The following is a 15,143-nucleotide window of genomic DNA, read 5'->3' as shown; positions in this document are numbered from 1 at the left end:
TGTGAAAGACTTTATTTTTACAAGCATATTTACTGCAGACAACATATATTGTATGAGTGACTAACTACTTGTCCAAACTAAATGAAAGGCTGAGACATCGACACTGTGTAAAGGTCACAATGGTGACAAATCCCGGTTTAAAGAATACTCTAAATCAGAGAAGTTATATAAATTCCAAGTTTACTCTTAGACAAGCACTAAACAAACTACTAAAGCAACACGTAGAAGTCAAATTCAGATTACAGCCAGATTTAAAGACATTCACAATGACAGATTTTTCTAAACGCGTTTGTGTTTATGTGTGTGTATGTGTGTGTTTGTGTGTGTATTATGTATACGGTATATATCTATTCAAACAGCCACGTCCAATGTACGTAATACACATTGTCTCAAATTGTTACATTATGTCAAAACTTGCCCCCATGCAAAGAAAACCTTGAACTGTATCACTAATAGAAAATTTACATTAAAGCCAAATAAAGGCCTCAGTGAATTGATAACCCGCTGGGAGACAAACTATTTTCATGAAGTCCTTATACTGGAAGGCTCAACATAATAAAATTATAAATTTGATTCAGGTACCAATACACTATTTATATAGATTCTTGAGATATGGAACAAGATGGCAAAGGGACTATTTTAGAAAAGTTAACCTTTCAAGAGTGTATGGGAGGCTTGGAAGGACAAGAAACTTGAGGCATGAGAACCTTTAAAGCTCCTGCAAAATTTCAGATATGCACTAAGGGCCTCAATTAAAAATTGGAATGGAAAAAGAAAAAATGGAAGGGCAAATTTGTGAAAGAAGGATTTTACAGCATAAGGAAATTTTTCTTTAACAATTGACTAACTCCATATGCTTCCAAAATCTGAATTTTAAAATCATTTGGATTTCTTAAAGTAAGACATATAGTCCTAAAGTAAGACGTATATTCATTATGGTAATTCTCTTAGCATTTAAATATTCAGAAACACAAAGAAAATACTTAAAAGGTACAGTTGAAAGTTCTATTCAAGATATATCAAAGGGTCTAATACATGGTGATGGAAGGAGAACTGACTGGGTGGTGAGCACACAATGTGATCTATAGATGATGTAATATGGCACTGTACACCTGAAATCTAGGTAACTTTGCTAACAATTGTCACCCCGATAAACTTTAATTTTAAAAAAGATGTATCAAAGCATAGCATATTAGATTTCCTATGGGAAATGAAAATTGACAAATTTTGCTTTCATTTTTTTTTTCAGTAAAATATGGATACGGAATTAACCTGCTCCAAATCTTGGTAGAGAACTAGCCTAAAACTACTAAAAAACAGATAAGTGAAACAAAAGCATTTCTTCTTTTTCAGTGTATCTTTTCTTTTTTTTCTGGAACTGCTAAATTTCTATAGTGGACTAACAGAGACAAAAAGACTTGCTTCACACTATTCCAAATACACAGGAAAAAAATCTACATCACAAGTATCAGGAAAGTAATTTCATCTCAACTACGTATGCTCTTGGATTTTCCTCCTATGTATGTCACCTCCCTCATACCCCCATAATTAAAGTATGATTTTTCCCTCAGATAATCCCTGCAAAATAGAAGGATTTCATGTAAGAACTGAGTCCAATTCTTTTGAAAAATAAAATTATATACTCCTTTTCTAGACTCTGAAGAGGAAAAAGGATCAGTAATTATGGACAGTAAGGAACAATATACCTGTTCTGCTTTAAATTTTCTGATAGGAGATGAGTTATAAATATAAAGATATAAAGACTATATACAGATATATAAAGATTGTATATATAGAGAGAGAGCCTCAGCAAAGCAAAATAACAGAAAGCTCATCCATCCTCTACCTCAAGACAAATCCCTGAAATTAATTTCTCAAAATTTAATTATTTACATCAAAGACAACATGCATGTTAAATAACTTGTTTTGCCATCTGAACATCATGCTTTTTTAGCCCACAAGTTGCAATCAACAAATTACTATTATTACTTTGCAATAATCAATTATTTTAATTAAAAGTTTAATTATTTTAAAGATCTGAATATATCATTGATACTAATTTCATTAAGTTCTCAAATTAACCAAAAATACATTTTTCTACTGATCTCCCAATACAGTATTTGTTTATTTATTTAAAATTAAGACTAAATTATCAACAACAAAATCAACTGTGAAAACCAACAGTTCAGGATGATCAGATCAAGAATTATATAACTGTTAGCAAAACTTTAAAAATACAGCTACATATATTTTTTACAACTCATGTTAAACACTACCTATGTCCAATACTAAATTTAACAGTAATTTACTTAATTTGACAATTAATTTACTTAATTTAACAATACTAAATTAAGGATACAAAGAAAAAAAGAACTCACTTGGCCATAAAACTATATCAGGAATTCGTTGAAACATTCCTTCCCTGAGCAAAAATATCTCATGAAGACAATGACCTGTTTTGTGGTTTCAAAAAGAAAATGCAAAAATATCTTAAGTTACAGGAAATTTAAAAAATAAAAATAAATAGCATTTATATAAAATTGCTTACCATGAGCTCTAAATACTCGATCGTCTGCTTCTTGTGAATATGAAATATTAGTTTTTTTAAGCTCATGAAGAAAATCTTCATTTACAATAGAAGGAGGTGTATCATTAGGATTTAAGGATGCCTAGGAAATAAAATTGGGTTCTTTGATTTATTTCTAGAAAACAAATTTTGAATACGTCTGTTAGGGAGAATGACTATAAAATGTAAAATATTTTTGTATCCGAACTAAGACAGAAGCATAGGAAAATACCAAATAATACACACGGAAACCAACTTTGTGACAGTAACAAATTACAAGTGGTCTGGTTAATCACATTCTGTAACATAAGTTATAGAAGTCTTATGTTTTCCTCTTTTGTATCTATGGCCCACATTTTTCTAATTTCTAAAGAAGGCAGTCAAGAACAATGAAAACAGCAAAGGCTCAAATCTTCAATTTTAGATTAAGGAAACTGGGGGAAAGCTACTTGGCTTTTGCATTATCTACATTTTCACCTGTAGATAAAATTTATCATTTCCTATGCTCCAATTACCAATTTTAAATGAACACCAAAAAGCCTCATAAGTAATAAACCCATTTTACAGAAGTGCTTTAAAACTCACAAGTAGTTATAAACTTGATACTTAATTTCAACTAGAAGGTAACATGAAAAATAAATCTTCAAATTTAAAGCTTTGTGACACTAGGCAAGTCACTCAACTTCTGTGAGCTTTGGCCACTGCATCTGTTAAATGGCATTATCACCACCAAATTTATACAGCTGCCAAAAAGGAAGGCTGAATGTGACAATTTTTGTGAAAAGCACCTAATATTTCCTAGCATATAGGAAGAGATCTATAAATGGCTGCCATAAAAAAATCTCTTATAAAAAGAAAAATATAATATACTACTTGAAAAAAGGAAAATATAAAAATTTGTAAAGAAAAATATGATATTTACATAGTCTTTTAGTATCTTATTAAGGATCTGTATTTAATATTCAATTACTGTTGCCCTTCTGTATCTGTGGGTTTCACATCCACAGATTCAATGAATGACAGATTGAAAAAAAAAAAAATTCCAGAAAGTGTCAAAAAGCAAAATTTGAATTTGCCACATGCCAAGCACTACGCTGAATCCACAAAAATGAATTTATGGGTAGGTACACCCTGCTGTAGCTTATACGCAAAAAAAAAAAATAGGTTACATGAAAATATATACACCATTTTATATAAAAGACTTGAGCACTCACAGATTTTGGTATCCGTGGGGGGTTTTGGAACCAATTCCCTTCAGATTATTATATAGCTATATAATAAGTATTTACTGAATGCATGGTATAAGCCAAACACTGTTCTAAGCCCTAGAGAGACAGTGGCGAATTAAACATGAAAAAAAATCTTGACCTCATGGAATCTACCCCATAGCACCAGTGGAAGGAAATGACCAAAAGAACACCAACAAAACATACAGATTTCTAGTTTGTTAAATTATTGAAAATTGAAAAGGGCTAAAACAGAAAAAAAGAAGTGCATTAAAAACGTGAAATTTCTGAAGATGGTATGTAGATTGCATCAATGTCAAAAAAATTATTAGATTGGTGCAAAAGTAATTGCAGTTTTTGTAATTTTTTTTTTTTACCTTTTAAATCACAATTACTTTTGCACAAACCTAATACAAAGAGTCAAAAGAGAGAAATTAAGGAGAAGAAAAAAGATTTTTTTAAAGAAATGTTAAAAGAATTTAGTTTCAGGGGGACAGAAATTAGTTGTTTGACCTAATTTAATTACCCAAATAAAATGTAACTGGATTTATAAATAAACCAAACAAGTACTCACTGAATACTTAGTCCTTAATAACATTTTGGATATACTGGAGAATATAGTGTTAGCCATAGCCCCTGTACTTATGCAACTTATATCCAGTTAGAGGGACATGCAGAATACCATGCCATAGCGAACCATAATAAATAAAAAATCACAATAATATAAATATTAACAATTTCATTAGTTTGATATATACACAGTTTAAAGTTTTCTAGTCCCATTTTCAGAAAAGTGAAACTGCACACTAACGAGGCCAATATAACTTAACAAGAAAAAAAATGACAAATTAGAAAGATAAGTCTAATTAATTTCACACACACACACACACACACACACACACACACACACACACGTCATCATTCTTATTTGCTTACTTTAGAGGTAGTTTTATGCTCCAGGCTTACTCCAAGGGTATTTTGGATCCATTCTTTAAAAGTTGGTAAAATCATGCCACTAAGAGGGTACCTAAGGTACAAAGAAAGTAAAACATTAGAGTGAGGTATCTTCATTTAAATTTAAATTTTAGATTCAGCTTCTAGTAATTCTGCTCCTATCAAACCAACCCTCTATCTATAAACCCTGGACAAAATGCAAAACAAACAAAACCCAATTATCTGAAGGTAGTATAGACAGGACAAAAGCAGGCAAAAACTGAGTGTGTTACGTTTGGAAGAAGGAAACAGCACTACATGAGTTTCCAGTTTTGCTTTGTTTTTACACAGATTTTAGCCTGAGGGAAAGCCTGGTACCACAAAAAGAAACAAAAATGTAGAAAACCTACAGTCTTCCTGGCTTGAAGAACCAGAGGACAGTGTTTGCAGCAAGCGCAGCACCTAGAAAGAGTACAGGGAAATCACGGAAAAGGAGAGTCAGAGAGGGATCTATGTATAAATTCTGTCCAAATGTCTGGTTGACCTTGAATTACACATCAATGGAGCAGACGCTAAGCAGCCCACCTAAGCTTAAAAGAACTGAACAGATAACTCAGCTGCTCGCTACCCCAGAGGGAAACTTGAAGTTTGAAATCAGTCAAGCTAATTTCTTGATGGGGGTTGCAGGGAGGCAGGAATAAAAGCCTCTTCAGAAGAATATAACAGAATCCAGAGTCTCTACAACACATCATTAACAATGTCCACGATATACTCTAAAATTACTGAACAGGAACAAACAAGAAAGTATGATCCATAATCAAGAGAAAGGGCAATTACTAGGGACTTACCCCAAGATGATCCAAGATACTGCAAATAGCACACAAAGATTTTAAGGCAGCTATAACTATGCTAAAGGACAAAAGGGAAAATATATTCCCAGTGAGTAACAGAAAAGAAATCTCACCAAAGAAATAGAAACTTATTAAAAAGAACAAAGTAGAAATTCTATAATTAAAACTGTGAAATAGGGGTGGCCAGTTGGATCAGTTGGTTAGAGCACAGTGCTCATAACACCCAGGTCACCGGTTCGATTCCCACATGGGCCAGTGAGCTGCTCCCTCCACAACTAGATTGAAAACAACAACTTGACTTGGAGCTGATGGTTCCTGGAAAAACACACTACTCCCCAATATTCCCCAATAAAAATTAAAAGAAAATACTGTGAAATAAAAATTAGAAAAATTTAAGATTGGAGATTTTGTGATGTTAACAAGCAATAAAACATCTACAACCTGAAGAACAAAGAAAAAGTTTGAAAAAATAGAGCTTCATAGAATCTATGGAACAATAACGAAACACCATACATATAAATGTAGTCCCAAGAAGGAGAGAAAAAAGGAAAAGGGGATGTTTAAAAGAAGAAATAATGGCTGAAAGTTCCCAAATTTTATGAAAGACAAAAATTTACAAATTTAGGAAATTCAAAGAACTAAAAAAATATATAAATACAAAATACTCACAAAAGGCACAATGTAGTCAAATTGTAATTAGAGAGAGGGCAAAAGGAAATCTTAAAAGCATCTTGAGAAAAATGATACATTACATAAAATGTGTTAATAAAAATTATGATTAACTTCACATCAGAAACAATGAAGTCAGGAAACAACTGAACAACATTTTTAAGGTGCTCAAAGGGAAAAAATATCAATCTAGAAATCTACATCTGGTGAAAATATCCTTTAAAACATAAAATGAAATAAAGACCTTTGCCGATGAAAACTAAGAGAACTTGAGAACTTAGTGCCAGCAGACCTAGGCTACAAGGAATGCTAAAGGAATTTCTATGGGCTGAAGGGAAACTAACAATAAATGTAAACTCAAATCTATAAGATGGAATAAATATCAGAAAGAGTAAATATATGGGTAAATATAAATGACTTTTTTCTTAATTTCTTTAAAATATACATGACTGTTAAAAATTGTAACGTTGTATTATATAGAGTTTACGATGTGACAATTATAATAAGAACTAGGAATAGAATATAAACCTGTAGATGTGCAAGGTTCTTAGATTTTACATGAAGTGGTACAATACATTTAAAACACACAAAAGAGCACTACAGATTGGGTACAGTATGAAGAAACTGGATTTGCTACTCAGATTTTGTTTCCTACATCTTTCATCCCAATCCCTATTTACATAGTTTATATGCAACATCAACATTATTTGATATACACAGGAGACCCTAAATTATATATATATGAGAAGATTGATGCAGAAAACTCAAGTACTTAGAGATCCAACTTTTCAGTTTTGGAAATACTTCTCAGAGGTGACAAAATACTAAACAGCAATAAGATAAAGAGATAAAATAGGTATGCTACTCTAGTGTAGTGAAGAAGGCTGATATGCAAACAATAATAATCCAATGTGTAATAATAGCAGTAATATAATAGCTCTTTGAAAAGATCAAAACAAATTTTTAAATGTTTCAAATCAGTACTTTTAAATTTTTATTAAGTAAACACACTGCATCATCATGTGCCAGGCACTGTTCTAAGTGTTTTATGTATATTAACTTAAAATAATGTTGTGAGCTTGGTACTATTACCACCTTTCTAAAGATGAAGAAGCTAAAGCACCGAAAATTTAACTTAAGAAATTAAGTAAGTTCAGTAACTCACTCAAGGTCACAGAGCTAGTAAGTTACAAACCAGGCCCTGAACCAGGTAATAAATAACGTTTCAGTGCATCCTCTTAACCACTACATGATGCTGTCTCTAGTCTGATTCTTCCCTTACCACCATTCCAGGTGAGATCATTAATCTAAAATCTTTACGAATGATATTTATGAAATCACAGTAGCTACATTCAGTCATTTTTTTTCTCTACAATGTTCTTTCTTGCATCTTGACTCCACCACCCCCACCAAAAATGACGATGGGACAGCCAAACAAAACTACTATACTATATAAGAGATCTTATTTTTGATTTTATAAATATTTGATTTGTAAAATATTGAAGTATAACACATAAAAAGATAAATAAGTGTTCAGCTGGATGAATTTTAACAAAGTAAACCTCCCATGTAATCAGCATTTAGGTCCAGAAACAGAATATTACCAGCACCCAGAAACACCCCAGCACACAAGCACGTGCACGCACGCTCACGTACACACACACAACACCCCACCAATGCCCCTTTCCAGAAACTACCCTCTTTCCTTACACCAAAGGAATCACTATCTTGACTGTTAAGATCACAGGATAATTTTGACTGTTTCTGAACTTTACATTAAAAAAAACAACATACAAAATATACTCTTTTGTGTCTGCCTTCTTTTGCTCAATAATATGTCTGTGAGATTCACCTATGTTGTTACATGTAGTTGCAGCTCACTCATTTCCTGGCTAAATTCCATTGTGTGAGTATAGCACAATTTCTTTATCCACTGTTGTATTGCTGACAGACAGTTGAGCTGTTTACAGTTTGGAGTGCATGCAGGGACATTCCTCAACTTGTTTTCTGAAGAACGCATTACATGTTTCTGATGCATACGAGTATAAGTAGGTACAATTGCTAAGTTATAGTCTATGCATATGTTTAGTTTTAGAAGATGCTGGAAGGCATTTTCCAACATGTTCCTTCTTTTGCTCAATAATATGTCTGTGAGATTCACCTATGTTGTTACATGTAGTTGCAGCTCACTCATCTCCTGGCTAAATTCCATTGTGTGAGTATAGCACAATTTCTTTATCCACTGTTGTATTGCTGACAGACAGTTGAGCTGTTTACAGTTTGGAGTGCATGCAGGGACATTCCTCAACTTGTTTTCTGAAGAACGCATTACATGTTTCTGATGCATACGAGTATAAGTAGGTACAATTGCTAAGTTATAGTCTATGCATATGTTTAGTTTTAGAAGATGCTGGAAGGCATTTTCCAACATGTTTACCACTAGCAACGTATAAAGAGTTCTACTTGTTCCACATCCTCCCCACACTTGGTGGTGTTGTTTTTTTTTTAATATGAGACATTCTACTGGTAATCTCTTAACAATTTAAATTTGCACTTGACTGATTACCTATGTGATTGAGCTTCTATTCATATATCTACTGTCTATTTGGATATCCTCTGCTTTTAATGCCAGTTCATCTTTTGCTCGTGTTCCTATTGGGATATTACTGTTTTCTCATTGATGTATAGGAATTCTTCATATATTCTGGAATCAAGAATATAATGGGGGTTCCAAAAAATGTATACACGTGACTTGTATTCATCTTTTGTTATTGGTATATATGGACTATTACAATTGTAATAGTTTTTTTAAATGTGTATACATTTTTTGGCACCCTCTGTATGTATTAAATATTTTGTCTTACTCCAGGATTTGTCTTTTGACTCTCTTAAAGGAGTCTTTTGATGAAAAGTTCTATATTTTAATGTCTGATTGCTTCATTTTTTCCTTTATAGTTAATATTTTTTGCTCTCTGCTTTGCCTACCTCAAATTCAGAAATACATTCTGTATATTCTTCTAGCAGTTTTATAGTTTTAGTTTATACATTTAGGTCTATAATATATCTAGAATTGATCTCTGTATTTGGTATAAAGATCAAAATTAATTTTTTTCCAAGATGGTAGTTTAGGTCCTCCTATAGCTTTTTTATTTGAGGGTGTGTGTGTGTGTGTTTAAATGGAGAAAAGAAGAGATATATACTCTAGTAGTCACTATTTATTCCAGATCAAATAACAATTAAACCAATACCGGTATCAAATTAGAATAGACTATAAATTGGTCTTATCATCTATGTCATGCGAGTTACTTAAAATGTTCAAAGTACAATACTTTTGCTCAAGATTATTTTCCACTCATTTCATCCAAACCTGAATAACTGCAAAAGCTTTTAGCAACTAGACTCAAGATTACTTTGATATCACAAAGATGGCCAAAAAAAAAAAAAAAAGTCAGCAGGTAGCACATAAAACTCTGCACTGAAATTAAATATATGTTTATAATAATGCAGCATTCAATATTAAAACAGCCATTATTGGGCCCTATCCAAAGGCATTTTTAATTGGAAGTGACAAAAAGCACTCATTCTGTCACGTGATTTTAACAGTTATACAACATGAGCTGACTGGATGTCACCCCTTATGTTAATTTAATTTCACATGATACAACAAAAATACTATCTAAAATTCTCAAACCAATCTTTACATAAATGTTAGCAAAGCACAAATGACAGTGGAAAGAAAAAATAAACAAATATTTTAATCAAACAAGTTCCTCTTTTATAGTAAAATCACCAGGGCTAAAAATTAAACTGAAGTATTATATAATAATATCTTTTTCATAAATCTAAAGAAATTGGAATGAAAGTATGGGATCTAGAGCGAAAACAACTAAAGAGAATCATTCAGCGTATAAAATGTTCTTCATTTTGGCTAAGGTAAAGGTATAAATTCTGGGAAGTTGGTTAAAACACATATGGTACGAAGTCGTGTCCTACAAAAAGACCAATTTAGAACTATTAGGGTTTTAATGCTGGGCTCTTATATTTTAACTGTACTATTACTTTGGGTCTCTGTAAAATACAGTGGACCGTTGATCTTCAGACCTTTGTGAATTCATTAATTAAAGGGTTAGTGTTACTGATTTGTATAAAATTTAAAACTACATTCTACCACTAAGATAAATACAATCTACCTCTACATCTGAATGCACAATATTTCAGATTTTGAAGACATATCTTGCTTGGCAGAAGCTTGCATTTAAGACTTTGCTCCATTACCTACAATCACGGCACAAAACCTACACAGCTCTTAAAGAGTTCCATGCCAGAATGGAAGCTTCTCAACTGTACTTTTTCTTGCATCTAATGTCCTGGGATTTGAAAAACATTAAAGAAAACCTACTTAATAATCATAAAGCCTAGCATACTGCTAAAGGCTCCAAAAATCTCATAAAATATCACGAAGTAAAAGTAAAAACTTTGATCTAAGAAGTAAATGGATAGAAAAGAAACATTATAAGAAAAGTTCAAGGAATCAGAGGTATTTAAATTAAGAAATAGCTATGAATGACTTATTATAGCAATATAATTTGGCTTTACATCTAGAACTATAAACAAGCATTTATTTAACACTCATAAGACTATACTATGCATTGTGGGACACAATGAATTGGTATTTTATGACTCTTGTTTTTAAGAAATTTACAATCTAGTTCAGTCAAAGCTGCAAAGACATTTAATTTGTAGGGTGAAGATATGGGCAAGAAACATGCAAATTTTACCAGAAATGTGGTAAGAGGAAAGCCACATGCCTATACCAATTGTTGAAACAGGCTGACTACTAAATGGATCTTTACCATGACTGAGGATTAGATTGAGAACTTGAGGGTCTTTTTGTAAAATTTAAGGTGAGATCAAATTAATGCCTTTCCTTAGAACCGAGGTAGAATATACTGTAAAAGATACAAAACCAGAACAAGCCTTCAAGACCAATGAAATCACTCTACATGGAAAGAAAACTCTGCAGACATAAATATGCAAGAAAGAAGTACACATCTGGAGTTAAGGTGACTAAAGACAAAGTGACACGCACTCTGGGGCAATGCAGAGGCAGTAAAGTATTAGTAGACACAACCATCTATTCTCAGAGTTCCACAAATGCTAAGCAATTGAGTACCCTTTTTAAAATTGAAGATAAAACTTTTTTTTTTTTGTTTTTTTTTTTGAAGATAAAACTTTAATGAAAAATTATGCCACTGAAAAAACAAAGTGTAACAAACCCAAACCAATTCTTTCCATTTAAATACTAATTTGTGTTTTGTAAGCATCAATTAATGTACAATACCTTTAAAGTCAAAGAATGACACTTTTTTCAAAAATTTTAGTTTATAGGAATCTATAGCATTAACTCTGAAGTATTGCCATCTGCTGCTTAAAACCAAAAGCACTCAATTCATCTACATCTACAAGGAATAACAATGACAAGATTTATAAGTCTAGAGGTTTATAAACAAATTACAAATCTGTTCAGAAGACAGACTAAACTTCTGATTTTCCCCCTAAGATCGATAATAGCTTGTTAATAATTGCTTCTAATGGCTAGGTTTGAAATGTTCAAGTTACTGTCCCAAAAATGTATGCACACAACCAACCACATTTCCTTATAAAAATTCCCTACCCTTTCAATGTTCATTGGATCAGAAAGAAGGGAACCCCCATAAATTTTCACTGAGAGTCACTCAGTTTCTGGCACCTAGCAGTTTCCCTCTCTTTCCGGGACTTATATTTCTTTTTGGGGGTATTCTCTCCACTTTTTCTATGTGGTTATTGAGGGCAAAGGGTATGTATTTGTTCAGTACACCACAAAGCCAGAACAGAAAGTCTTTACAAAAATTGTCCTTATAACGTAGTATTAACACAAAAGGGTGAATTAATACTGAATTAATACTGTTCAGCCAAATCAGTATATTCTTGTACTCATCCTTTCTAGCCACAAATTCCATTTTCTCTTTCAGGAATATCACAACCTTCTTATGCTTCTGCCCTTTGCCTTTCACTGGAGCAATAGAAATTTTGGTCACAGGATCACTTTCTATAATACGCCTAACTTTACTGTGCTGGTGTATAGAATACAGAAATGCTCCCAGTTTTGAGAGAGAACAGAACGGATACAATGGATGAGTATGGTGACCTGCAGAAGTACCTCAGAAGCACAGCATAATGGAAACAGCCTAAGAATGAACCTTAAAAACACTTGGTTTTTTAATCCCAGGTTCCCATTGAACAGGTGGCCTCAAGTAAGCTATTTAACCTCTCTCATCCTCAATCTCCTAATTATTTTTAAGAAAACACCACTATCCATCTTAGGGTTATTTTAAGATAACTCAGTAGGCACGGAATAAGTAATAGCTGTCATTGTCTTAAAGAATTTTGTACATGTTTTCTCATTAAAAAAAAGAGAAATCTACTAATTGAACTACTAGGAAACTAGACTAGATACAGAGAAAAGCTATGATCCAGTTCAATCAGTTTATCCTATCTGATAAAGTAATGGTGCTTCTGGAAGCACCAAAATGGGAACTGAGTATTATTTAGTTAATATTTAGTTTTAGTTATTAAATTGTTTACGCAGTACATATTTAATCCGAGAGCTTCTAAATTCCATTCCTGTGTTTGGAGAATTACCTCTGGATGAGTACCAGTGGGAACCAAAGGCTGCCTTCCACTAAATCAAACACGCTCGACATCTACTTTCCCAGTCTCCCTTTGCAGGCTCTGCCAGTCAGATACACCTCCCCCTCTCCGCTACCCTCCACCCTCCACTTCCCCCACTTCCCTCACTGTACTTGAACTCAGGAGTCAACCATGCAAAGAAATGAAGTATTTAAGGAATCCATTCTAGTTAGAATGGCAGCAGTGGCAATCTTCCAATGTATGCTACCAACAAATAAATTCTGTGGTTCTATTATAACCTGGACAAAAATCTCTTTCAAGATCACTGAATCCCCTTTGCTCCTGAATGTATGTTCTCCAAACAATATCTAAATAACTAATTTTGTTTTCTACCTATCTGAGTATCAAGAAGGGCATTAACAAGTGTCTTATATACTGAAAAAGGAATCATCTAATCATAAGTGAATACACTGGGGTTCTAATTTTTTAAAATAAGTATCTTATGTGTGCAGCACATGTGTCAGAACCCTACAACCTGATCCTCTCTGGGAAAACTAACAAATCAAGTGCCAGAACACCCAAAGTAAGAACCAGATTTGGCCCTTATGAGTCCACTCATGCTATTTTCTGTGACTAATTATTTCACATACATGCACTTCTAACACAAACCAGTACATGGCCTACAGTACTCCACAGAACACTGCAGATGTCTTATGCTTTCAATGGCACTGTGCTGAAGAAGTACAAATTGACTACTTGCCCCCCTGCCATAAGACAAAGATGCTGTATCTTCAAGGTCCAGAGAGAGAAAGAGAAATGAAGCCACTGAGAGGAGAGAAAAGTGGTTTTCTAAGTTCAAAAGACTCACTTATTCCCCCCAGAAGATTTTGTAAAGTCAATCTCTACATAGATGAGTTTCTACTGTATTAGGCATTATTCTCTTTAAAACATAAAACACTCAACATTTAGAACACTGGTACATTGAATTTTAATCAGAAATTCCTTCTACCTGAATTACACAATTTATCAACTAAGCCTCCACCAACATGCTGCCCAGTCACATTTAAGAGTAGGAATGAGAATGCAGATAAAATTTCGTTTTCCTATTAAAAAGCATATGTCAAATACCCATCTTCAAACCTTTATTAAAATTAGTTCCTAATTACTAGTGAATGTGGACTAGATGATCAGATATAAACTTTCTGTTGTTTTAGGTATGATAATGGTATTATATGTTTGGTTATATTAAATCCTCATTTTTTTAAGGGATACATATGTAAATATTTAAAAGTGACACAAAAATGTCAGAATTTCAAATACTACAGAAAAAAGCAATTATAGCAAAACACTGATAACTTTTTAATTGAGGGAGGAGGCATATTATTCTATTTTTATGTCTATTATTGAACATGTTACGTTTGTTATTTAGGTTTAAAATTTTTCATAGAAAGAGAAAAAACGAAACAAAAGAAAAAAACAAAGCACAGTTACCTTTTCCCAGTCAATTCAATTTGACCTTTCTTATTGAAGAAGAACTTGGAATCATTATATCCCCATCCATTCCATTTCATAACTTCTTGCCTAATAAGAAAAAAATACATAAATGAGACATATGCTAAATCTCAAAACTGAACAGTTTATCATTGACTATTAACTTTCACAATCATTTAAAGCAAGACCATACCCCATTAACATTATATTTGTTTAAATAAATATACCCTTTTTCCCCGGAAAAAAAAAAAAAAGACCTAGCCAGACAATCAGCTCTAATAAATCTTTTGGAGCAAAAATTAATATAAGACCCAGTCTTAATTTTTGCTCCAAAAGACGCATTAGAGCTGACTGTCCAGCTAGGTCTTTTTTTCGGGGAAACACGTTATATCAAAATGTCTAGGTATAAATATTGTCAAGTATAGAATCACTCTAATGAGCAGCACCTGCTTCACAAAGGGCTACAACCACTAAATTTAAGGCAGAGAAAAAGGAAGAAGAACAAACAAGAAAAACATGCTGAGAGTAAAATATGCTTCATTTTGCACATGTTACTGAGTTCACATTATAGGATGACCTAAAAAAATTGAAATTAAAATAAATTCACCTGAACAGGAAACAGATTTTTGCATATATTAGAAAAATCACAGTAATTAATCTTCTGCTACAATGAAAAAGACCAATTTACAAAGTAGGTTCACTAGTAATGACACCACTAGTATTCGATACTTTTAATAA

General features: G+C 32.7%; 1 protein-coding gene across 3 annotated transcripts in view; it reads right to left on the bottom strand.

The window, feature by feature from the left end:
* The window catches only part of AGPS (alkylglycerone phosphate synthase), a 124,079-nt gene that overhangs the window by 87,459 nt on the left and 21,477 nt on the right, over positions 1-15,143 (bottom strand). For all 3 annotated transcript variants that reach the window (XR_013993492.1, XM_081050971.1, XM_081050970.1), the window contains exons 2-5: positions 14,406-14,495; positions 4,729-4,819; positions 2,549-2,669; positions 2,379-2,453 (exon numbers count right to left, since the gene is read on the bottom strand). Coding sequence is in view for 2 of the 3 variants with exons in the window: in XM_081050971.1 (XP_080907097.1) it covers positions 2,379-2,453; positions 2,549-2,669; positions 4,729-4,819; positions 14,406-14,495 (377 nt within the window). In the remaining variant the exon portion in view is untranslated. The remainder of the gene's footprint in view (positions 1-2,378; positions 2,454-2,548; positions 2,670-4,728; positions 4,820-14,405; positions 14,496-15,143) is intronic.

Source organism: Rhinolophus hipposideros (genome assembly GCF_964194185.1).
Source record: "Rhinolophus hipposideros genome assembly, chromosome: 6".
Lineage (NCBI taxonomy): Eukaryota > Metazoa > Chordata > Mammalia > Chiroptera > Rhinolophidae > Rhinolophus > Rhinolophus hipposideros.
This window is presented reverse-complemented; position numbering and strand designations above follow the sequence as displayed.